General features: G+C 41.5%; 2 protein-coding genes, 1 non-coding gene and 8 pseudogenes across 3 annotated transcripts; 2 read left to right on the top strand and 9 right to left on the bottom strand.

The window, feature by feature from the left end:
- Positions 1-4,124: 4,124 nt before the first annotated feature.
- LOC149670766 (5S ribosomal RNA) lies at positions 4,125-4,243 on the bottom strand (annotated as a pseudogene).
- A 362-nt stretch (positions 4,244-4,605) lies between these two features.
- On the bottom strand, positions 4,606-4,724 carry LOC149670765 (5S ribosomal RNA; annotated as a pseudogene).
- Positions 4,725-5,085: 361 nt separating this feature from the next.
- Positions 5,086-5,204, bottom strand: LOC149670764 (5S ribosomal RNA; annotated as a pseudogene).
- Positions 5,205-5,326: 122 nt separating this feature from the next.
- LOC149670763 (5S ribosomal RNA) lies at positions 5,327-5,429 on the bottom strand (annotated as a pseudogene).
- Positions 5,430-5,566: 137 nt separating this feature from the next.
- Positions 5,567-5,685, bottom strand: LOC149670762 (5S ribosomal RNA; annotated as a pseudogene).
- Positions 5,686-5,821: 136 nt separating this feature from the next.
- On the bottom strand, positions 5,822-5,940 carry LOC149670761 (5S ribosomal RNA; annotated as a pseudogene).
- Positions 5,941-6,302: 362 nt separating this feature from the next.
- On the bottom strand, positions 6,303-6,421 carry LOC149670760 (5S ribosomal RNA; annotated as a pseudogene).
- An 836-nt stretch (positions 6,422-7,257) lies between these two features.
- Positions 7,258-7,376, bottom strand: LOC149670759 (5S ribosomal RNA; annotated as a pseudogene).
- Positions 7,377-7,739: 363 nt separating this feature from the next.
- LOC149670758 (5S ribosomal RNA) lies at positions 7,740-7,858 on the bottom strand. The gene has a single exon (XR_016367232.1). It is a non-coding gene; the product is annotated as a 5S ribosomal RNA (ribosomal RNA).
- A 2,350-nt stretch (positions 7,859-10,208) lies between these two features.
- Positions 10,209-14,054, top strand: LOC149670757 (uncharacterized). The gene has a single exon (XM_089840465.1). The coding sequence runs from the start codon at positions 10,209-10,211 to the stop codon at positions 14,052-14,054; it is 3,846 nt and encodes a 1,281-aa protein (XP_089696591.1).
- On the top strand, positions 14,055-15,011 carry LOC149670756 (uncharacterized). The gene has a single exon (XM_089840464.1). The coding sequence runs from the start codon at positions 14,055-14,057 to the stop codon at positions 15,009-15,011; it is 957 nt and encodes a 318-aa protein (XP_089696590.1).
- Positions 15,012-25,821: the final 10,810 nt, after the last annotated feature.

The following is a 25,821-nucleotide window of genomic DNA, read 5'->3' as shown; positions in this document are numbered from 1 at the left end:
CAACACCTCGCTCGGGTGGGCTCGAACCACCAACCTTTCGATTAACAGCTGAACGTGCTAACCATTGCGCCACGGAAGCCCAAAAATTAAATGTTCGTCAGGTATATTGGAAAAACTCAGATATTTTACGTTACATCTGAGACGTCACAACACCGCTCCCGGGAGGGCTCAAACCACCAGTCTTTTGAATAGCAGCTGAACGCGCTAACCATTGCTCCACGGAAGCCCAAAAATTAAATGGTCGTCAGGTATTGTGGAAAAACCTTGACTTTTTACTTCACATCTGAGACCCTAAAACACCTCTCCAGGGTGCGCTCGAACCACCAACCTATTCGTTAACAGCCAAACGCGCTAACCATTGAGCCACGGAAGCTCAGAAATTAAATGGTTGTCAGGTACTGTGGAAAAGTTATGACTTTTTACGCTACATCTAAGACCCCACAACACCTCTCCCGGGTGGGCTCGAACCACCAACCTTTCGGTTAACAGCTGAAAGCGCTAACCATTGCGCCACGGAAGCCCAAAAATTAAATGTTCGTCAGGTATTGTGGAAAAACTCTGACATTTTACGTTACATCTGAGACGTCACGACACCGCTCCCGGGAGGGCTCAAACCACCAGTCTTTTGAATAGCAGCTGAACGCGCTAACCATTGCGCCACGGAAGCCCAAAAATTAAATGGTCGTCAGGTATTGTGGAAAAACCTTGACTATTTACTTCACATCTGAGACGTCACAACACCGCTCCCGGATGGGCTCGAACCACCAACCTATTCGTTAACAGCCGAACGCGCTAACCATTGAGCCACGGAAGCTCAGAAATTAAATGGTTGTCAGGTATTGTGGAAAAGTTATGACTTTTTACGCTACATCTGAGACCCCACAACACCTCTCCCGGGTGTGCTCGAACCACCAACCTTTCGATTAAAAGCTGAACGTGCTAACCATTGCGCCACGGAAGCCCAAAAATTAAATGTTCGTCAGGTATTGTGGAAAAACTCTGACATTTTACGTTACATCTGAGACGTCACAACACCGCTCCCGGGAGGGTTCAAAACACCAGTCTTTTGAAAAGCAGCTGAACGCGCTAACCATTGCGCCACGGAAGCCCAAAAATTAAATGGTCGTCAGGTATTGTGGAAAAACCTTGACTTTTTACTTCACATCTGAGACGTCACAACACCGCTCCCGGGAGGGCTCAAAACACCAGTCTTTTGAATAGCAGCTGAACGCGCTAACCATTGCGCCACGGAAGCCCAAAAATTAAATGGTCGTCAGGTATTGTGGAAAAACCTTGACTTTTTACTTCACATCTGAGACGTCACAACACCGCTCCCGGATGGGCTCGAACCACCAACCTATTCGTTAACAGCCGAACGTGCTAACCATTGAGCCACGGAAGCTCAGAAATTAAATGGTTGTCAGGTATTGTGGAAAAGTTATGACTTTTTACGCTACATCTGAGACCCCACAACACCTCGCTCGGGTGGGCTCGAACCACCAACCTTTCGATTAACAGCTGAACGTGCTAACCATTGCGCCACGGAAGCCCAAAAATTAAATGTTCGTCAGGTATATTGGAAAAACTCAGACATTTTACGTTACATCTGAGACGTCACAACACCGCTCCCGGGAGGGCTCAAACCACCAGTCTTTTGAATAGCAGCTGAACGCGCTAACCATTGCTCCACGGAAGCCCAAAAATTGAATGGTCGTCAGGTATTGTGGAAAAACCTTGACTTTTTACTTCACATCTGAGACCCTAAAACACCTCTCCAGGGTGCGCTCGAACCACCAACCTATTCGTTAACAGCCAAACGCGCTAACCATTGAGCCACGGAAGCTCAGAAATTAAATGGTTGTCAGGTACTGTGGAAAAGTTATGACTTTTTACGCTACATCTGAGACCCCACAACACCTCTCCCGGGTGGGTTCGAACCACCAACCTTTCGATTAACAGCTGAACGTGCTAACCATTGCGCCACTGAAGCCCAAAAATTAAATGTTCGTCAGGTATTGTGGAAAAACTCTGACATTTTACGTTACATCTGAGACGTCACAACACCGCTCCCGGGAGGGTTCAAAACACCAGTCTTTTGAAAAGCAGCTGAACGCGCTAACCATTGCGCCACGGAAGCCCAAAAATTAAATGGTCGTCAGGTATTGTGGAAAAACCTTGACTTTTTACTTCACATCTGAGACGTCACAACACCGCTCCCGGGAGGGCTCAAAACACCAGTCTTTTGAATAGCAGCTGAACGCGCTAACCATTGCGCCACGGAAGCCCAAAAATTAAATGGTCGTCAGGTATTGTGGAAAAACCTTGACTTTTTACTTCACATCTGAGACGTCACAACACCGCTCCCGGATGGGCTCGAACCACCAACCTATTCGTTAACAGCCGAACGTGCTAACCATTGAGCCACGGAAGCTCAGAAATTAAATGGTTGTCAGGTATTGTGGAAAAGTTATGACTTTTTACGCTACATCTGAGACCCCACAACACCTCGCTCGGGTGGGCTCGAACCACCAACCTTTCGATTAACAGCTGAACGTGCTAACCATTGCGACACTGAAGCCCAAAAATTAAATGTTCGTCAGGTATTGTGGAAAAACTCTGACATTTTACGTTACATCTGAGACGTCACAACACCGCTCCCGGGAGGGCTCAAACCACCAGTCTTTTGAATAGCAGCTGAACGCGCTAACCATTGCTCCACGGAAGCCCAAAAATTAAATGGTCGTCAGGTATTGTGGAAAAACCTTGACTTTTTACTTCACATCTGAGACCCTAAAACACCTCTCCAGGGTGCGCTCGAACCACCAACCTATTCGTTAACAGCCAAACGCGCTAACCATTGAGCCACGGAAGCTCAGAAATTAAATGGTTGTCAGGTACTGTGGAAAAGTTATGACTTTTTACGCTACATCTGAGACCCCACAACACCTCTCCCGGGTGGGTTCGAACCACCAACCTTTCGATTAACAGCTGAACGTGCTAACCATTGCGCCACTGAAGCCCAAAAATTAAATGTTCGTCAGGTATTGTGGAAAAACTGACATTTTACGTTACATCTGAGACGTCACAACACCGCTCCCGGGAGGGTTCAAAACACCAGTCTTTTGAAAAGCAGCTGAACGCGCTAACCATTGCGCCACGGAAGCCCAAAAATTAAATGGTCGTCAGGTATTGTGGAAAAACCTTGACTTTTTACTTCACATCTGAGACGTCACAACACCGCTCCCGGGAGGGCTCAAAACACCAGTCTTTTGAATAGCAGCTGAACGCGCTAACCATTGCGCCACGGAAGCCCAAAAATTAAATGGTCGTCAGGTATTGTGGAAAAACCTTGACTTTTTACTTCACATCTGAGACGTCACAACACCGCTCCCGGAAGGGCTCGAACCACCAACCTATTCGTTAACAGCCGAACGTGCTAACCATTGAGCCACGGAAGCTCAGAAATTAAATGGTTGTCAGGTATTGTGGAAAAGTTATGACTTTTTACGCTACATCTGAGACCCCACAACACCTCGCTCGGGTGGGCTCGAACCACCAACCTTTCGATTAACAGCTGAACGTGCTAACCATTGCGACACTGAAGCCCAAAAATTAAATGTTCGTCAGGTATTGTGGAAAAACTCTGACATTTTACGTTACATCTGAGACGTCACAACACCGCTCCCGGGAGGGCTCAAACCACCAGTCTTTTGAATAGCAGCTGAACGCGCTAACCATTGCGCCACTGAAGCCCAAAAATTAAATGTTCGTCAGGTATTGTGGAAAAACTCTGACATTTTACGTTACATCTGAGACGTCACAACACCGCTCCCGGGAGGGTTCAAAACACCAGTCTTTTGAAAAGCAGCTGAACGCGCTAGCCATTGCGTCACGGAAGCCCAAAAATTAAATGGTCGTCAGGTATTGTTGAATCAACGTCGGCGATCGGACGAGAACCGGTGTTCTCAGCGTGATATGGCCGTTGCCGAGAGTGCTAGATAATAATTCGAATTTAAATTAAGTGAGACAAATTAACCTTCATCTTTTTCAAACAATAACAAAAAGAAAATATGTTTGCTTTTTTCATATCTATTGGAATTTAAAAGAGGAAAAAAAAGTGAAAAAGCTAACGGCACGCAGTGTTCCTAAGTGGTCGCCCTCCCAAGTACTGACTGCGCTCGACGCTGCTTAACTTCGGTTATCGGACGAGAACCGGTGTATTCAGCGTGATATGGCCGTTGCCGAGAGTGCTAGTTAATAATTTTAATTTAATTAACCTTCATCTTTATAAAACAATAACAAAAAGAAGATATGTTTGCTTTTTTCATATCTGGTGGAATTTAAAAGAGGAAACAAAAGTGAAAAAACAAACGGCACGCAGTATTCCCAAGTACTGTATGCGCTCGACGCTGCTTAACTTCGGTGATCGGACGTGAACAGGTGTTTTCAGCGTGATATGGCCGTTGCCGAGAGTGCTAGTTAATAATTCGAGTTTAAATTAAGTGAGACAAATTAACCTTTATCATTTTAAAACAATAACAAAAAGAAAACATGTTTGCTTTTTTCATATCTATTAAAATTTAAAAGAGGAAAAAAAAGTGAAAAAGCCAACGGCACGCAGTGTTCCTAAGTGGTCTCCCTCCCTAGTAGTGACTGCGCTCGACGCTGCTTAACTTCGGTTATCGAACGAGAACCGGTGTATTCAGCGTGATATGGCCGTTGCCGAGAGTGCTAGTTAATAATTTGAATTTAATTAACTTTCATCTTTATAAAACAATAACAAAAAAGAAGATATGTTTGCTTTTTTCATATCTGGTGGAATTTGAAAGAGGAAACAAAAGTGAAAAAGCCAACGGCACGCAGTATTCCCAAGTACTGTATGCGCTCGACGCTGCTAACGTCGGCGATCGTACGAGAACCGGTGTTCTCAGCGTGATATGGCCGTTGCCGAGAGTGCTAGATAATAATTCGAATTTAAATTAAGTGAGACAAATTAACCTTCTTCTTTTTAAAACAATAACAAAAAGAAAATATGTTTGCTTTTTTCATATGTATTGGAATTTAAAAGAGGAAAAAAAGTGAAAATGCTAACGGCACGCAGTGTTCCTAAGTGGTCGCCCTCCCAAGTACTGACTGCGCTCGACGCTGCTTAACTTCGGTTATCGGACGAGAACCGGTGTATTCAGCGTGATATGGCCGTTGCCGATTGCCCTAGTTAATAATTTGAATTTAATTAACCTTCATCTTTATAAAACAATAACAAAAAGAAGATATGTTTGTTTTTTTCATATCTGGTGGAATTTAAAGGAGGAAACAAAAGTGAAAAAGCCAACGGCACGCAGTATTCCCAAGTACTGTATGCGCTCGACGCTGCTTAACTTCGGTGATCGGACGTGAACCGGTGTTTTCAGCGTGATATGACCGTTGCCGAGAGTGCTAGTTAATAATTCGAATTTAAGTTAAGTGAGACAAATTAACCTTCATCATTTTAAAACTATAACAAAAAAAAAACCTGTTTGCTTTTTACATATCTATTAAAATTTAAAAGAGGAAAAAAAAGTGAAAAAGCCAACGGCACGCAGTGTTCCTAAGCGGTCTCCCTCCCAAGTAATGACTGCGTTCGACGCTGCTTAACTTCGGTTATCGGACGAGAACCGGTTTTCTCAGCGTGATATGGCCGTTGCCGAGAGTGCTAGATAATAATTCGAATTTAAATTAAGTGAGACAAATTAACCTTCATCTTTTTCAAACAATAACAAAAAGAAAATATGTATGCTTTTTTCATATCTATTGGAATTTAAAAGAGGAAAAAAAGTGAAAAAGCTAACGGCACGCAGTGTTCCTAAGTGGTCGCCCTCCCAAGTACTGACTGCGCTCGACGCTGCTTAACTTCGGTTATCGGACGAGAACCGGTGTATTCAGCGTGATATGGCCGTTGCCGAGAGTGCTAGTTAATAATTTGAATTTAATTAACCTTCATCTTTATAAAACAATAACAAAAAGAAGATATGTTTGCTTTTTTCATATCTGGTGGAATTTAAAAGAGGAAACAAAAGTGAAAAAACAAACGGCACGCAGTATTCGCAAGTACTGTATGCGCTCGACGCTGCTTAACTTCGGTGATCGGACGTGAACCGGTGTTTTCAGCGTGATATGGCCGTTGCCGAGAGTGCTAGTTAATAATTCGAATTTAAATTAAGTGAGACAAATAAACCTTCATCATTTTAAAACAATAACAAAATGAAAACATGTTTGCTTTTTTCATATCTATTAAAAATTAAAAGAGGAAAAAAAAGTGAAAAAGCCAACGGCACGCAGTGTTCCTAAGTGGTCTCCCTCCCAAGTAGTGCCTGCGCTCGACGCTACTTAACTTCAGTTATCGGACGTGAACCGGTGTATTCAGCGTGATATGGCCGTTGCCGAGAGTGCTAGTTAAAAATTCGAACTTAAATTAAGTGAGACAAATTAACCTTCATCTTTATAAAACAATAACAATAAGAAGATATGTTTGTTTTTTCATATCTGGTGGAATTTAAGAGGAAACAAAAGTGAAAAAGCCATCGGCATGCAGTGTTCCCAAGTAGTGACTGCGCTCGACGCTGCTTAACTTCGGTTATCGTACGAGAACCGGTGTATTCAGCGTGTTATGGCCGTTGCCGATAGTGCTAGTTAATAATTTAAATTAAATTAACTTTCATCTTTATAAAACAATAACAAAAAGAAGATATGTGTGTTTTTTTCAATTCAGGTGGAATTTAAAAGAGGAAACAAAAGTGAAAAACCAACGGCACGCAGTATTCCCAAGTACTGACTGCGCTCGACGCTGCTAACGTCGGCGATCGGATGAGAACCGGTGTTCTCAGCGTGATATGGCCGTTGCCGAGAGTGCTAGTTAAAAATTCGAATTTAAATTAAGTGAGACAAATTAACCTTCATCTTTATAAAACAATAACAAAAAGAAGATATGTTTGCTTTTTTCATATCGGGTGGAATTTAAAAGAGGAAACAAAAGTGAAAAAGCCAACGGCACGCAGTATTCCCAAGTACTGACTGCGCTCGACGCTGCTAACGTCGGCGATCGGACGAGAACCGGTGTTCTCAGCGTGATATGGCCGTTGCCGAGAGTGCTAGTTAATAATTCGAATTTAAATTAAGTGAGACAAATTAACCTTCATCATTTTAAAACAATAACAAAAAGAAAACATGTTTGCTTTTTTCATATCTATTAAAATTTAAAAGAGGAAAAAAAAGTGAAAAAGCCAAAGGCGCGCAGTGTTCCTAAGTGGTCTCCCTCCCAAGTAGTGACTGCGCTCGACGCTGCTTAACTTCGGTTATCGGACGAGAACCGGTGTATTCAACGTGATATGGCCGTTGCCGAGAGTGCTAGTTAATAATTTGAATTTAATTAACCTTCATCTTTATAAAACAATAACAAAAAGAAGATAAGTTTGCTTTTTTCATATCTGGTGGAATTTAAAAGAGGAAACAAAAGTGAAAAAACAAACGGCACGCAGTATTCCCAAGTACTGTATGCGCTCGACGCTGCTTAACTTCAGTGATCGGACGTGAACCGGTGTTTTCAGCGTGATATGGCCGTTGCCGAGAGTGCTAGTTAATAATTCGAATTTAAATTAAGTGAGACAAATAAACCTTCATCATTTTAAAACAATAACAAAATGAAAACATGTTTGCTTTTTTCATACCTATTGGAATTTAAAAGAGGAAAAAAAAAGTGAAAAGGCTAACGGCACGCAGTGTTCCTAAGTGGTCGCCCTCCCAAGTACTGACTGCGCTCGACGCTGCTTAACTTCGGTGATCGGACGAGAACCGGTGTATTCAGCGTGATATGGCCGTTGCCGAGAGTGCTAGTTAATAATTTGAACTTAATTAACCTTCATCTTTATAAAAAATAACAATAAGAAGTTATGTTTGTTTTTTCATATCTGGTGGAATTTAAGAGGAAACAAGTTGGGAAAACCAAAATATTACCTCTCCGAGTCAAGACGACTACTTACAAACTTATTTACCCAGATATGGAAATGTTGCTTAAGTTAAAATTTATGAAATATTAAAGCAGTATACAAAGCATAGCAAATTTACTGTAAATCAGACGACATTTTACATCCAATAATGATATACTTGTACACATTTAAATCATCCGATGGGGAAAAACGGGAAATGAAGAGATAAAACTTTGGAGGGATATTACCTTTACGTGTTTGTAAAGGCCCAATTTTCTACTCCTCAACTGTATGCCCTCTATGTTCAAAGCCATATTCACAACAGGGTTGGCATGTAAACACTATCCTCTCGTTTTACCTCAACGATTTTCTTAGTTTAACAACATGACTTAACGTTACATAACACCAAAGCTTATTTGTGGCTACACACACTGAAAGTAAATGCGTACCATAAAAAGCATGAAAACACGAAGCTATTATCCGATTACGATCAGACCTTTCACTGGTCTGGGCTGCGTTCAGCAGAGCTCACCAAAAAAGACAGCGGATTTTGGAAATGTTTACCGGTGAGCTCTGTCGTCATAGCTTTTCTCCGGTCATCGCCGTTTTATAAATGACGCTAGCGCAATAAAGCGTGCAAGGTACCAAGGCTTAACAAAAATTGTAGGATAACATATTTATAGAGATAGATAACAACTTTTATAATTAAAATTAGAAAATAACATATCTCTTAAAATTCTCGCGTGATCAACTGGTTTCACGCCATTTAAATAGCTATAGTCCCATAAAGCTATTTGTATTAATTCCTCCATGGTTTTTTCGCCAAGCTGAGAACTACGCGTCTTACGTCACGTTATCCAAAAAGCCGACTATTTTTTTTGAAGACCGCGCTAGTAGCTCAGCGCTAAGGACCGTGACGTCAAAATTCAAAAACAAAATCCCGTTATGTAGGACACTGCTAACATCGCTGGGCTCTGCTGAACGCGGCCCAGATTTCCACCATGATTATAAAATCTAAGCCTAATTATTTAAGAGTGTATTTAACTTTCGGCTCATTCTGAACCGTTAATGTCTCTGCATACAGAAACGAAAACAAAACCCTAACGTTTACTGTTTGGTTCACTAGGCCTATTGACAAACAAAAGTTCATTTGGCCAACATAACAGCGTTGAGCTTGTATTCACTGTGACTTTAGAAAGGATTATGCTATAAACAGATGTAGTATAGCTTAAGTAATATATAAACATCCATTTTAAATAATAATATTAAAAAAAATCTTTGGAATATCAAAATGAAACGGAGCTATAAAGCTACAAAAGTACTAAATGCATCAAAATTACGAAAAATATTTCCACATATTCATTTTATATTATGGAAAACGGGAATATTAAGGTTCTGAAGGATTTCTTTACACATCAAAACAAAACGAACTTCTAACGCAGCGCACTAGTGTTACAACGGACGGACACATATAGACAAACACATAGACTGCTGTTTTACCCTTTCCGTATTAATTTTGATTTGAGAGACATGATTATCTTAAATAATAAAATAAATATAATTAATATTAAATATTTTCTTCGATAGTTGTTCGCCTTATTGAGCGTTACATCGTTTTGAAAAAGAACAATTAAACATTCTTGAGAGACTTGACTAATATTGGCGTTTGAAATGAAGCATACGCCGGTTGCTTCGCCTTCATCAAATAGGTAGTATATAAGGGTGTCGAATCGCAGCTATGGATAAGAACAGCGCAATTGCGTGAACCTTTGGTGGAAGCCCCACCATTGGGAGGACGGACGTTTCTCGTAACCCTGGCTGTTCCGATCGGAAAAAATGATATTACATAAAAAAGATACCAATTTTGTAAACCTATTTTTTATCGTTTGTTTGTTAGTGTACATTTTTAGAATTAATTTTTTGTTCGTACTATATAATTAGATAACTTAATATCAAAATTGGATTTGGTTTTGTAGTCGCCGTCCGGGCACTTCGCTTAGTTTTTACCATTAGTTAAATAAATTGTTTATGTTTAGTTAACCAAGTTCGCTTTCTTGTCGTCAGACACCACAACCGCGTCCAGGCTAATTATAACCTTTTACCGTGTCAAGTCGTCCGCGCAAGTTGTCCGGTAGGCCTATTCGACTAGTTCACGAACATTTATGGTCCGTCGAGCCGGATCGTCAGAGTCGGCTTAATTACGTGGAAAGCTGGTCGTTGGGTTGATCACCACTGCGGACGTTCACAATGCCAGTAACCGCTCTGGAGAAAGCCACTGCGGAACGGAATAAAGGCGAATTGGGTCTGAACAACATCAGCAACAGAGTTCAAACACATGCCAAGACTCCTCTTAATCAACAGCAATTGGAATTTTTTCTGGAAGAAGTGGACAAGTCGTGGCAAGTCATCGATGATGCGCATGTCAAGGTGGTCTCGTTGGACGCTGAAAATGCTGGCCTGCATGAACGGAAATGGGATGACTTATTCACGTTGTATACGAATTCGAAATGCGCACTTAAATCCATGCTAGCCACTATGGTTCCAATCTCGACACGTCAGTTGTCTGTAGGGTCACATTCGGAGATCAAATTACCTAAAATCAACCTCCCAACGTTCGCGGGAGAAATACATAATTGGATATCATTCCGGGACATGTACCTCACTGCCATCCACAACAATCAAGAATTATCAGATGCCCAGAAATTTACCTATCTCAAGTCAAGTTTAACCGGAAACGCCGTAAATCTAATCAAATCACTCACCATTTCTGATGCCAATTACACCATTGCTTGGGATACGGTCACCAAGAGGTTCGAAAACAACAGAGAACTCTACTTTGCCATTATGAGACGATTCTGCTCGCTGCCCATGATACCAACCAGCAACTCAAATGCCTTACGATCGATCGTGGATGCGGCGATGGAATGTACCAGAGCTCTCGACACTCTTCCGATAGCGAATAAATGGGATGCCGTTCTGTTGTTCCTTCTAACCCAGAAGTTAGATCCGTCCTCTAAAGAGCAATGGGAACTTAGTCTCAAGAAAACAGAGATACCAAAATCAAGCGATCTGCTGGAATTTATTGAACAAAGAGCGCGCTCCTTGGCGGCATCATCATCCGGTCGCAATCCTCACGTCACAAGGAACCCAGTGACCTTGCACACCAGAACTGGAGCATCGTCCTCAGATGGTAAATGTTCGTTCTGTTCCGCCAATCATTTCAATTTCCGATGCCCAAGACTGTCCGCTATGAAGGTCCACGAAAGACGATCATTAGTACAGCAATCGAACCTTTGTTTCAACTGCCTTCGGACGGGACATAGAGTGAGAGAATGTCCACTGGAAAAATACTGCAAGACCTGCGATAAAAAGCATCACTCCCTTCTTCACGTGGAAGTTGAGAAACCAGACAAAGAGTCAAGTAGTCAACCATCCAATACAAAAGAGTCCGATAGACAACAACCAAGCCAGGCGCAGAATTTTCATGTCCAGGACGCCGCCTGTGCAAGGGATGATTCCATACTAGCTACCGCTGTAATCAAAGTAAAAACTGCGCAAGAGACAGCCTTTCAAGTTCGAGCTCTATTGGATGGCGGATCGACTGTATCGTGCATCTCCGAGGCGTGCATGGCGAGACTGGGCCTCGCACGAAAGAAAGTCCAGACGGAAGTAGTAGGCCTAGGTGCGACGCAACTCGGTCGAGCTAGAGGACTTACTCAGGTTCATTTCAAACCATTCTTCGAGGACACAACGTCAGAAAGGTTTTGTGTCAACGCTTATGTATTGAAGAAAATCACATGTCAGCTACCTTTACGAAAATATGATACAAGCAATTGGCCTCATCTCAGGAAGCTGCGACTGGCGGATCCCGAGTTTAACATCCCTGGCGACATTGATGTACTGTTGGGTGCTGACGTATTTTTCAAACTCCTTTTAAATGGGAAACGAACCAAGGATGCCTTTTCTCCGGATGCGATCAATTCCAAGCTAGGATGGCTGGTTTCCGGGCCGACGAGCATTGACCAACCTAGAGTACACCTTCATCATACTCTCACACTCGAAGAAACCCTGAATCAATTTTGGGCGATTGAACAAGTGCCAAAGACACAAGTCATGACGCCGGAAGAAAAAGCTTGCGAGGAGGATTTTCTAAAGTTCCATTACCGAGATCCAGCCGGAAGATTCGTGGTACGCATACCAATGAAAGAGCCAACGATTCCTCTTGGATCTTCGCGCGAGATAGCCCTGAGAAGATTCTACCAAATTGAAAGGAAGATCGACGCACGCCCGGAGTTGAAAGCCTTATACGAAGGATTCATGGAACAGTGCGAAGAGTTGGGACATATGTCGAAGATCTTGCCAGAGAACCAAAAGAAGTCTGCAAGAGTCTATATTCCTCATCACTATGTAATGAAAGATTGGAACCAAACCTGTAAATTCCGAGTGGTCTTCGATGCATCTTCTAAGACCACCTCTGGATTCTCCTTCAACGACGCGCAACTCGTGGGTCCAGTGGTCCAAGATTCGCTATATGCCATTGTCATGCGGTTCAGAATACATCGTATTGCCTTTGTCGCTGACATCATGAAAATGTACCGCCAGATACTAGTAGTCCCAGAACAACGAAATCTGCAATGCATACTGTGGCGGTCGACACCCAAGGCTCCTGTTCAAGAATTCCAATTGAACACTGTAACCTATGGAACAGCCTCGGCACCCTTCTTGGCAACTCGAGTATTGCAGGAGCTGGGCGACACGGGGTTACATGAACATCCGTTGGGAGCTGCGATTATCAAAAGGGATTTTTACATGGACGATGTAATGAGCGGAGGACAAACCGCAACACAAACCAAGATCGCTATATACCAGATTCGCTCACTGTGCGATGGTGCCGGTTTCCGACTCAGTAAATTTGCCTCAAACGACCCTGATTGTTTAACAGAAGTACCGCCTGAGTTACAAGATTCCAAGAACATACTAGCGATGGATGACGATGCTCTTGTCAAGACACTCGGACTTTACTGGGATACGAGGAAAGATCAGTTCCTGTTCAAAGTACAACCTGCGCCCTGTCAGTTACCTCTTACGAAGAGGACTCTACTTTCCGAAATATCGAAGATCTTCGATCCCATGGGTTGGCTTGCCCCCATCATTATTCGCACGAAAATCTTGATGCAGGATGTATGGAAGGAGAAAATCGATTGGGATGCCGAAACTTCCGTAGGAGTTCAAACATTATGGGCGGATTTCAAGAATTCCATTATAAACATTCAAGATCTTCGAATAGACCGATGGATGCATTCTTTACCTGAGATATCCGTTCTCGAACTTCACGGATTTTCGGATGCATCCGAGAAAGCATACGCTGGAGTGGTATATCTGAGATCGGTCGATCAAGCTGGAAATGTCCACATTTCATTACTCACAGCAAAGACAAGAGTGGCTCCGGCAAATAAAGCGATATCAATCCCGAGGATGGAGCTCTGTGGTGCATTGCTCCTTGCGGATCTCATGGAAACAGTTCAAGAGTCCTTAAATCTGAACTTCAATCAAGTTAAAGCTTGGACAGATTCGACCATCGTATTATGTTGGCTGTCCTCTTGTCCACGTCGATGGAAGACGTTTGTCGCAAACCGGGTTTCAAGAATTCAAGAGATAATTCCGGTATCACACTGGCATCATGTTCCCGGACTTGAGAATCCAGCTGATGCAGCCTCCAGAGGAGTATCAGTGCCCGAGCTACTAAACCATAAACTCTGGTGGAAGGGACCTCTATGGCTATCCAGTCGGGAGCCGTGGCCAACTCCATCCATTTCGGATTCCAAGACGAATGCCACAGCCATCGAAGAAGAAGAAAAAATCGTCATTATGACCACAAGAATAATTGTTGATAACGACATCTTTACACGGTTCTCTACGCTTCTGCGACTACGACGCATAACAGCATGGATACTTCGTTTCAAACATAATGGCCTGAACAGTTACCGGAAGAGACAAGACCCCAACTTCAAAGCCGTAATACTTTCTGGTCCCTTGACAAGCATGGAATTAGAGAACGCGTTGCTCACATTAGTAAAGATAGTCCAAGCCTAAATGTTTCCGGAAGAGATAGAGTCCTTACGCCAGAGTAATCCGTTGCCGAAGCGAAGCAAACTACTATGTCTACATCCTGTCTTGGATTCCATCGGGGTCCTCCGTGTAGGAGGAAGACTTAAACACGCAGATCTCGATACAGCCACAAAGCGTCCAATTCTGCTACCGAGACATCACAAATTTACGGAGATGGTCATTCAAGAGGCCCATACCCAAAATCTGCATGCTGGTACTCAGATGGTTCAGAGCATCCTATCATTAAAGTATTGGATCATTCGAGGAAGAGATGCAGTAAGACACCAAATTCGGAAATGTGCAGTCTGCACCAGATATCGTGCCGCCACCGCTAACCAGATGATGGGTGATCTACCAAGGGCTCGAGTTCAATACTGCCGAGCATTTGCGAGAACTGGCGTTGACTACGCAGGACCCTTTTATCTTCGTCCAATCACTCCGAGAAGCAAGACATCCTACAAGGCTTACTTATCCCTTTTTGTATGCTTCGTGACGAAGGCACTACATCTTGAAATTGTCTCATCACAAACCACCGAAGCCTTTCTGGCAGCATTGCGCCGATTCACTTCAAGACGTGGGAAGCCTAGCGATATATATAGCGACTGTGGAACGACCTTCGTTGGGGCCGCCAAGGAACTAAAGGAATTTATGAAACTGATTCAGTCAAATCCACACAATGCAGCTGTCGCAGATCATCTTTCCGCACAGGGCATAACATGGCATTTTAACCCTGCCGGAGCCCCACATTTTGGCGGACTATGGGAGGCCGGCGTCAAGTCGGTAAAATACCACCTACATCGAGTCATTGGTAACACCAGACTGACCTACGAAGAGTTCTCAACCGTAGTCACACAGATAGAGGGTTGCCTAAATTCAAGACCGTTAACTCCGCTTTCATCGGATCCCACCGATCTTAATGTTCTCACAGGGTCAAGTAATTAAGCAATACGTGAACAAACAAACCCCTCCATAGAAAATGCATTAGACTATATTTTGCAGGCCCATAACTCTGTGTCTACTAGAGATACCGGGAGGTTCTTAGGAAATGTTATAGTCCAACTTGTCCTTCATCTAACCATATAAAAACTTTGGGCTACGACAAACAGGGGCCGAGTACTTAAGCAAAACGTAAAGAAACAAACCCCCTCCATAGGAAATGCATTAGACTATTTTTTGCAGGCTCGTAACTCTGTTTCTACTCGATATACGAGGATGTCCTTTGAGTATGGTATTGTCCAACTTGTCCCCCATCTAACCATATTAAAATATTTGGGTTACGACAAACAGGAGCCGAGTACTTAAGCAAAACGTAAAGAAACAAGCCCCCTCCATAGGAAATGAGTTAGACTATACTTTGCAGGCTCGTTACTCTGTTTCTACTGGAGATACGAGGATGTCCTTTGAGTATGTTATAGTACAATTTGTCCCCCATCAAACCATACTAAAAACATTGAGCTACGACAAACAGGGGCCGAGTAATTAAGCTAAACGTAAACAAACAACCCCTCCATAGGAAATGCATTAGACTATTTTTTGCAGGCTCGTAACTCTGTTTCTACTCGAGATACGAGGATGTCCTTTGAGTATGGTATTGTCCAACTTGTCCCCCATCTAACCATATTAAAATATTTGGGTTACGACAAACAGGAGCCGAGTACTTAAGCAAAACGTAAAGAAACAAGCCCCCTCCATAGGAAATGAGTTAGACTATACTTTGCAGGCTCGTTACTCTGTTTCTACTGGAGATACGAGGATGTCCTTCGGATATGTTATAGTCCAAATTGTCCCCCATCTAACCATACTAAAAACTTTGGGCTACGACAAACAGGGGCCGAGTAATTAAGTTAAACGTAAAGAAACAACCCCTCCATAGGAAATGCATTAGACTATACTTTGCAGGCTCGTAACTCTGTTTCTACTGGAGATACGGGGATGTCCTTTGAGTATGTTTTAGTCCAATTTGTCTGTATGTCCTTAGGATATGTTATAGTCCAAATTGTCCCCCATCTAACCATTCTAAAAACATTGAGCTACGACAAACAGGGGCCGAGATATTAAGCAAAGTGTTCGTCAACTTTGGTATCGTCTCACTTATTTTATTATGTTACTTATGATTTTTGCACAAAACTTTGAAGGCTCATAACTCTTGTTCTACAAGAGATACTGGGATCTCCTTTGGATATGTTATAGTACTCTTTGCTCCCCATACAAGGATACTTTAAACTTGAGGCTACCTCAATATCGTCGTCAACTTATTTTTTGTCTCACTTATTGTTAGAAGGTTACTTTTGATTTTTGAAAAAAAACTTTGCAGGCTCCTAACTCTGTTTCTACTGGAGATACGGGGATGTCCTTTGAGTATGTTATAGACCAATTTGTCCCCCATCTAGCCATACTAAGAATTAGGGCTACGACAAACAGTAGTCGAGTAATTAAGTTAATCGTAAACAAACAAACCCCTCCATAGGAAATACATTAGACTAAATTCTGGAGGCTCGTAACTCTGGTTCTACCAGACATACGGGGATGTAAATAATGTGACCTTGACACAAATGTTCGGATAATTATAAAGATCTTTGCTGGTTCCAAGCAAAAAAAAAAAAAAACTTCGCGGTTTCGAACCTGTGGCCTTCCGGGAGTGAGGCGGATGCGATAACCGCTACACTAAAGATATGTTATTATTTTTAATCGAAAGAACAGGGTCAAGTAATTAAGCAATACGTGAACAAACAAACCCCTCCATAGAAAATGCATTAGACTATATTTTGCAGGCCCATAACTCTGTGTCTACTAGAGATACCGGGAGGTTCTTAGGATATGTTATAGTCCAACTTGTCCTTCATCTAACCATACTAAAAACTTTGGGCTACGACAAACAGGGGCCGAGTACTTAAGCAAAACGTAAAGAAACAAACCCCCTCCATAGGAAATGAGTTAGACTATAATTTGCAGGCTCGTAACTCTGTTTCTACTGGAGATACGGGGATGTCCTTTGAGTATGTTATAGTCCAATTTGTCCCCCATCAAACCATACTAAAAACATTGAGCTACGACAAACAGGGGCCGAGTAATTAAGCTAAACGTAAACAAACAACCCCTCCATAGGAAATGCATTAGACTATTTTTTGCAGGCTCGTAACTCTGTTTCTACTCGAGATACGGGGATGTCCTTTGAGTATGGTATTGTCCAACTTGTCCCCCATCTAACCATATTAAAATATTTGGGTTACGACAAACAGGAGCCGAGTACTTAAGCAAAACGTAAAGAAACAAGCATCCTCCATAGGAAATGAGTTAGACTATACTTTGCAGGCTCGTTACTCTGTTTCTACTGGAGATACGAGGATGTCCTTCGGATATGTTATAGTCCAAATTGTCCCCCATCTAACCATACTAAAAACTTTGGGCTACGACAAACAGGGGCCGAGTAATTAAGTTAAACGTAAAGAAACAACCCCTCCATAGGAAATGCATTAGACTATACTTTGCAGGCTCGTAACTCTGTTTCTACTGGAGATACGGGGATGTCCTTTGAGTATGTTTTAGTCCAATTTGTCTGTATGTCCTTAGGATATGTTATAGTCCAAATTGTCCCCCATCTAACCATTCTAAAAACATTGAGCTACGACAAACAGGGGCCGAGATATTAAGCAAAGTGTTCGTCAACTTTGGTATCGTCTCACTTATTTTATTATGTTACTTATGATTTTTGCACAAAACTTTGAAGGCTCATAACTCTTGTTCTACAAGAGATACTGGGATCTCCTTTGGATATGTTATAGTACTCTTTGCTCCCCATACAAGGATACTTTAAACTTGAGGCTACCTCAATATCGTCGTCAACTTATTTTTTGTCTCACTTATTGTTAGAAGGTTACTTTTGATTTTTGAAAAAAAACTTTGCAGGCTCCTAACTCTGTTTCTACTGGAGATACGGGGATGTCCTTTGAGTATGTTATAGACCAATTTGTCCCCCATCTAGCCATACTAAGAATTAGGGCTACGACAAACAGTAGTCGAGTAATTAAGTTAATCGTAAACAAACAAACCCCTCCATAGGAAATACATTAGACTAAATTCTGGAGGCTCGTAACTCTGGTTCTACCAGACATACGGGGATGTAAATAATGTGACCTTGACACAAATGTTCGGATAATTATAAAGATCTTTGCTGGTTCCAAGCAAAAAAAAAAAAAAACTTCGCGGTTTCGAACCTGTGGCCTTCCGGGAGTGAGGCGGATGCGATAACCGCTACACTAAAGATATGTTATTATTTTTAATCGAAAGAACAGGGTCAAGTAATTAAGCAATACGTGAACAAACAAACCCCTCCATAGAAAATGCATTAGACTATATTTTGCAGGCCCATAACTCTGTGTCTACTAGAGATACCGGGAGGTTCTTAGGATATGTTATAGTCCAACTTGTCCTTCATCTAACCATACTAAAAACTTTGGGCTACGACAAACAGGGGCCGAGTACTTAAGCAAAACGTAAAGAAACAAACCCCCTCCATAGGAAATGAGTTAGACTATAATTTGCAGGCTCGTAACTCTGTTTCTACTGGAGATACGGGGATGTCCTTTGAGTATGTTATAGTCCAATTTGTCCCCCATCAAACCATACTAAAAACATTGAGCTACGACAAACAGGGGCCGAGTAATTAAGCTAAACGTAAACAAACAACCCCTCCATAGGAAATGCATTAGACTATTTTTTGCAGGCTCGTAACTCTGTTTCTACTCGAGATACGGGGATGTCCTTTGAGTATGGTATTGTCCAACTTGTCCCCCATCTAACCATATTAAAATATTTGGGTTACGACAAACAGGAGCCGAGTACTTAAGCAAAACGTAAAGAAACAAGCATCCTCCATAGGAAATGAGTTAGACTATACTTTGCAGGCTCGTTACTCTGTTTCTACTGGAGATACGAGGATGTCCTTCGGATATGTTATAGTCCAAATTGTCCCCCATCTAACCATACTAAAAACTTTGGGCTACGACAAACAGGGGCCGAGTAATTAAGTTAAACGTAAAGAAACAACCCCTCCATAGGAAATGCATTAGACTATACTTTGCAGGCTCGTAACTCTGTTTCTACTGGAGATACGGGGATGTCCTTTGAGTATGTTTTAGTCCAATTTGTCTGTATGTCCTTAGGATATGTTATAGTCCAAATTGTCCCCCATCTAACCATTCTAAAAACATTGAGCTACGACAAACAGGGGCCGAGATATTAAGCAAAGTGTTCGTCAACTTTGGTATCGTCTCACTTATTTTATTATGTTACTTATGATTTTTGCACAAAACTTTGAAGGCTCATAACTCTTGTTCTACAAGAGATACTGGGATCTCCTTTGGATATGTTATAGTACTCTTTGCTCCCCATACAAGGATACTTTAAACTTGAGGCTACCTCAATATCGTCGTCAACTTATTTTTTGTCTCACTTATTGTTAGAAGGTTACTTTTGATTTTTGAAAAAAAACTTTGCAGGCTCCTAACTCTGTTTCTACTGGAGATACGGGGATGTCCTTTGAGTATGTTATAGACCAATTTGTCCCCCATCTAGCCATACTAAGAATTAGGGCTACGACAAACAGTAGTCGAGTAATTAAGTTAATCGTAAACAAACAAACCCCTCCATAGGAAATACATTAGACTAAATTCTGGAGGCTCGTAACTCTGGTTCTACCAGACATACGGGGATGTAAATAATGTGACCTTGACACAAATGTTCGGATAATTATAAAGATCTTTGCTGGTTCCAAGCAAAAAAAAAAAACAACTTCGCGGTTTCGAACCTGTGGCCTTCCGGGAGTGAGGCGGATGCGATAACCGCTACACTAAAGATATGTTATTATTTTTAATCGAAAGAACAGGGTCAAGTAATTAAGCAATACGTGAACAAACAAACCCCTCCATAGAAAATGCATTAGACTATATTTTGCAGGCCCATAACTCTGTGTCTACTAGAGATACCGGGAGGTTCTTAGGATATGTTATAGTCCAACTTGTCCTTCATCTAACCATACTAAAAACTTTGGGCTACGACAAACAGGGGCCGAGTACTTAAGCAAAACGTAAAGAAACAAACCCCCTCCATAGGAAATGAGTTAGACTATAATTTGCAGGCTCGTAACTCTGTTTCTACTGGAGATACGGGGATGTCCTTTGAGTATGTTATAGTCCAATTTGTCCCCCATCAAACCATACTAAAAACATTGAGCTACGACAAACAGGGGCCGAGTAATTAAGCTAAACGTAAACAAACAACCCCTCCATAGGAAATGCATTAGACTATTTTTTGCAGGCTCGTAACTCTGTTTCTACTCGAGATACGGGGATGTCCTTTGAGTATGGTATTGTCCAACTTGTCCCCCATCTAACCATATTAAAATATTTGGGTTACGACAAACAGGAGCCGAGTACTTAAGCAAAACGTAAAGAAACAAGCCCCCTCCATAGGAAATGAGTTAGACTATACTTTGCAGGCTCGTTACTCTGTTTCTACTGGAGATACGAGGATGTCCTTCGGATATGTTATAGTCCAAATTGTCCCCCATCTAACCATACTAAAAACTTTGGGCTACGACAAACAGGGGCCGAGTAATTAAGTTAAACGTAAAGAAACAACCCCTCCATAGGAAATGCATTAGACTATACTTTGCAGGCTCGTAACTCTGTTTCTACTGGAGATACGGGGATGTCCTTTGAGTATGTTTTAGTCCAATTTGTCTGTATGTCCTTAGGATATGTTATAGTCCAAATTGTCCCCCATCTAACCATTCTAAAAACATTGAGCTACGACAAACAGGGGCCGAGATATTAAGCAAAGTGTTCGTCAACTTTGGTATCGTCTCACTTATTTTATTATGTTACTTATGATTTTTGCACAAAACTTTGAAGGCTCATAACTCTTGTTCTACAAGAGATACTGGGATCTCCTTTGGATATGTTATAGTACTCTTTGCTCCCCATACAAGGATACTTTAAACTTGAGGCTACCTCAATATCGTCGTCAACTTATTTTTTGTCTCACTTATTGTTAGAAGGTTACTTTTGATTTTTGAAAAAAAACTTTGCAGGCTCCTAACTCTGTTTCTACTGGAGATACGGGGATGTCCTTTGAGTATGTTATAGACCAATTTGTCCCCCATCTAGCCATACTAAGAATTAGGGCTACGACAAACAGTAGTCGAGTAATTAAGTTAATCGTAAACAAACAAACCCCTCCATAGGAAATACATTAGACTAAATTCTGGAGGCTCGTAACTCTGGTTCTACCAGACATACGGGGATGTAAATAATGTGACCTTGACACAAATGTTCGGATAATTATAAAGATCTTTGCTGGTTCCAAGCAAAAAAAAAAAAAAACTTCGCGGTTTCGAACCTGTGGCCTTCCGGGAGTGAGGCGGATGCGATAACCGCTACACTAAAGATATGTTATTAGTTTTAATCGAAAGAACAGGGTCAAGTAATTAAGCAATACGTGAACAAACAAACCCCTCCATAGAAAATGCATTAGACTATATTTTGCAGGCCCATAACTCTGTGTCTACTAGAGATACCGGGAGGTTCTTAGGATATTTTATAGTCCAACTTGTCCTTCATCTAACCATACTAAAAACTTTGGGCTACGACAAACAGGGGCCGAGTACTTAAGCAAAACGTAAAGAAACAAACCCCCTCCATAGGAAATGAGTTAGACTATAATTTGCAGGCTCGTAACTCTGTTTCTACTGGAGATACGGGGATGTCCTTTGAGTATGTTATAGTCCAATTTGTCCCCCATCAAACCATACTAAAAACATTGAGCTACGACAAACAGGGGCCGAGTAATTAAGCTAAACGTAAACAAACAACCCCTCCATAGGAAATGCATTAGACTATTTTTTGCAGGCTCGTAACTCTGTTTCTACTCGAGATACGGGGATGTCCTTTGAGTATGGTATTGTCCAACTTGTCCCCCATCTAACCATATTAAAATATTTGGGTTACGACAAACAGGAGCCGAGTACTTAAGCAAAACGTAAAGAAACAAGCATCCTCCATAGGAAATGAGTTAGACTATACTTTGCAGGCTCGTTACTCTGTTTCTACTGGAGATACGAGGATGTCCTTCGGATATGTTATAGTCCAAATTGTCCCCCATCTAACCATACTAAAAACTTTGGGCTACGACAAACAGGGGCCGAGTAATTAAGTTAAACGTAAAGAAACAACCCCTCCATAGGAAATGCATTAGACTATACTTTGCAGGCTCGTAACTCTGTTTCTACTGGAGATACGGGGATGTCCTTTGAGTATGTTTTAGTCCAATTTGTCTGTATGTCCTTAGGATATGTTATAGTCCAAATTGTCCCCCATCTAACCATTCTAAAAACATTGAGCTACGACAAACAGGGGCCGAGATATTAAGCAAAGTGTTCGTCAACTTTGGTATCGTCTCACTTATTTTATTATGTTACTTATGATTTTTGCACAAAACTTTGAAGGCTCATAACTCTTGTTCTACAAGAGATACTGGGATCTCCTTTGGATATGTTATAGTACTCTTTGCTCCCCATACAAGGATACTTTAAACTTGAGGCTACCTCAATATCGTCGTCAACTTATTTTTTGTCTCACTTATTGTTAGAAGGTTACTTTTGATTTTTGAAAAAAAACTTTGCAGGCTCCTAACTCTGTTTCTACTGGAGATACGGGGATGTCCTTTGAGTATGTTATAGACCAATTTGTCCCCCATCTAGCCATACTAAGAATTAGGGCTACGACAAACAGTAGTCGAGTAATTAAGTTAATCGTAAACAAACAAACCCCTCCATAGGAAATACATTAGACTAAATTCTGGAGGCTCGTAACTCTGGTTCTACCAGACATACGGGGATGTAAATAATGTGACCTTGACACAAATGTTCGGATAATTATAAAGATCTTTGCTGGTTCCAAGCAAAAAAAAAAAACAACTTCGCGGTTTCGAACCTGTGGCCTTCCGGGAGTGAGGCGGATGCGATAACCGCTACACTAAAGATATGTTATTATTTTTAATCGAAAGAACAGGGTCAAGTAATTAAGCAATACGTGAACAAACAAACCCCTCCATAGAAAATGCATTAGACTATATTTTGCAGGCCCATAACTCTGTGTCTACTAGAGATACCGGGAGGTTCTTAGGATATGTTATAGTCCAACTTGTCCTTCATCTAACCATACTAAAAACTTTGGGCTACGACAAACAGGGGCCGAGTACTTAAGCAAAACGTAAAGAAACAAACCCCCTCCATAGGAAATGAGTTAGACTATAATTTGCAGGCTCGTAACTCTGTTTCTACTGGAGATACGGGGATGTCCTTTGAGTATGTTATAGTCCAATTTGTCCCCCATCAAACCATACTAAAAACATTGAGCTACGACAAACAGGGGCCGAGTAATTAAGCTAAACGTAAACAAACAACCCCTCCATAGGAAATGCATTAGACTATTTTTTGCAGGCTCGTAACTCTGTTTCTACTCGAGATACGGGGATGTCCTTTGAGTATGGTATTGTCCAACTTGTCCCCCATCTAACCATATTAAAATATTTGGGTTACGACAAACAGGAGCCGAGTACTTAAGCAAAACGTAAAGAAACAAGCCCCCTCCATAGGAAATGAGTTAGACTATACTTTGCAGGCTCGTTACTCTGTTTCTACTGGAGATACGAGGATGTCCTTCGGATATGTTATAGTCCAAATTGTCCCCCATCTAACCATACTAAAAACTTTGGGCTACGACAAACAGGGGCCGAGTAATTAAGTTAAACGTAAAGAAACAACCCCTCCATAGGAAATGCATTAGACTATACTTTGCAGGCTCGTAACTCTGTTTCTACTGGAGATACGGGGATGTCCTTTGAGTATGTTTTAGTCCAATTTGTCTGTATGTCCTTAGGATATGTTATAGTCCAAATTGTCCCCCATCTAACCATTCTAAAAACATTGAGCTACGACAAACAGGGGCCGAGATATTAAGCAAAGTGTTCGTCAACTTTGGTATCGTCTCACTTATTTTATTATGTTACTTATGATTTTTGCACAAAACTTTGAAGGCTCATAACTCTTGTTCTACAAGAGATACTGGGATCTCCTTTGGATATGTTATAGTACTCTTTGCTCCCCATACAAGGATACTTTAAACTTGAGGCTACCTCAATATCGTCGTCAACTTATTTTTTGTCTCACTTATTGTTAGAAGGTTACTTTTGATTTTTGAAAAAAAACTTTGCAGGCTCCTAACTCTGTTTCTACTGGAGATACGGGGATGTCCTTTGAGTATGTTATAGACCAATTTGTCCCCCATCTAGCCATACTAAGAATTAGGGCTACGACAAACAGTAGTCGAGTAATTAAGTTAATCGTAAACAAACAAACCCCTCCATAGGAAATACATTAGACTAAATTCTGGAGGCTCGTAACTCTGGTTCTACCAGACATACGGGGATGTAAATAATGTGACCTTGACACAAATGTTCGGATAATTATAAAGATCTTTGCTGGTTCCAAGCAAAAAAAAAAAAAAACTTCGCGGTTTCGAACCTGTGGCCTTCCGGGAGTGAGGCGGATGCGATAACCGCTACACTAAAGATATGTTATTATTTTTAATCGAAAGAACAGGGTCAAGTAATTAAGCAATACGTGAACAAACAAACCCCTCCATAGAAAATGCATTAGACTATATTTTGCAGGCCCATAACTCTGTGTCTACTAGAGATACCGGGAGGTTCTTAGGATATTTTATAGTCCAACTTGTCCTTCATCTAACCATACTAAAAACTTTGGGCTACGACAAACAGGGGCCGAGTACTTAAGCAAAACGTAAAGAAACAAACCCCCTCCATAGGAAATGAGTTAGACTATAATTTGCAGGCTCGTAACTCTGTTTCTACTGGAGATACGGGGATGTCCTTTGAGTATGTTATAGTCCAATTTGTCCCCCATCAAACCATACTAAAAACATTGAGCTACGACAAACAGGGGCCGAGTAATTAAGCTAAACGTAAACAAACAACCCCTCCATAGGAAATGCATTAGACTATTTTTTGCAGGCTCGTAACTCTGTTTCTACTCGAGATACGGGGATGTCCTTTGAGTATGGTATTGTCCAACTTGTCCCCCATCTAACCATATTAAAATATTTGGGTTACGACAAACAGGAGCCGAGTACTTAAGCAAAACGTAAAGAAACAAGCCCCCTCCATAGGAAATGAGTTAGACTATACTTTGCAGGCTCGTTACTCTGTTTCTACTGGAGATACGAGGATGTCCTTCGGATATGTTATAGTCCAAATTGTCCCCCATCTAACCATACTAAAAACTTTGGGCTACGACAAACAGGGGCCGAGTAATTAAGTTAAACGTAAAGAAACAACCCCTCCATAGGAAATGCATTAGACTATACTTTGCAGGCTCGTAACTCTGTTTCTACTGGAGATACGGGGATGTCCTTTGAGTATGTTTTAGTCCAATTTGTCTGTATGTCCTTAGGATATGTTATAGTCCAAATTGTCCCCCATCTAACCATTCTAAAAACATTGAGCTACGACAAACAGGGGCCGAGATATTAAGCAAAGTGTTCGTCAACTTTGGTATCGTCTCACTTATTTTATTATGTTACTTATGATTTTTGCACAAAACTTTGAAGGCTCATAACTCTTGTTCTACAAGAGATACTGGGATCTCCTTTGGATATGTTATAGTACTCTTTGC

Source organism: Phalangium opilio, unplaced genomic scaffold (genome assembly GCF_054372755.1).
Source record: "Phalangium opilio isolate 3A_F unplaced genomic scaffold, DU_Popi_V2 ptg000054l_1, whole genome shotgun sequence".
Lineage (NCBI taxonomy): Eukaryota > Metazoa > Arthropoda > Arachnida > Opiliones > Phalangiidae > Phalangium > Phalangium opilio.
This window is presented reverse-complemented; position numbering and strand designations above follow the sequence as displayed.

Excerpts from the sequence above, each read along its gene's own strand:
- LOC149670757 (XM_089840465.1), top strand. The coding sequence starts at position 10,209 with ATGCCAGTAACCGCTCTGGAGAAAGCCACTGCGGAACGGAATAAAGGC.
- LOC149670756 (XM_089840464.1), top strand. The coding sequence starts at position 14,055 with ATGTTTCCGGAAGAGATAGAGTCCTTACGCCAGAGTAATCCGTTGCCG.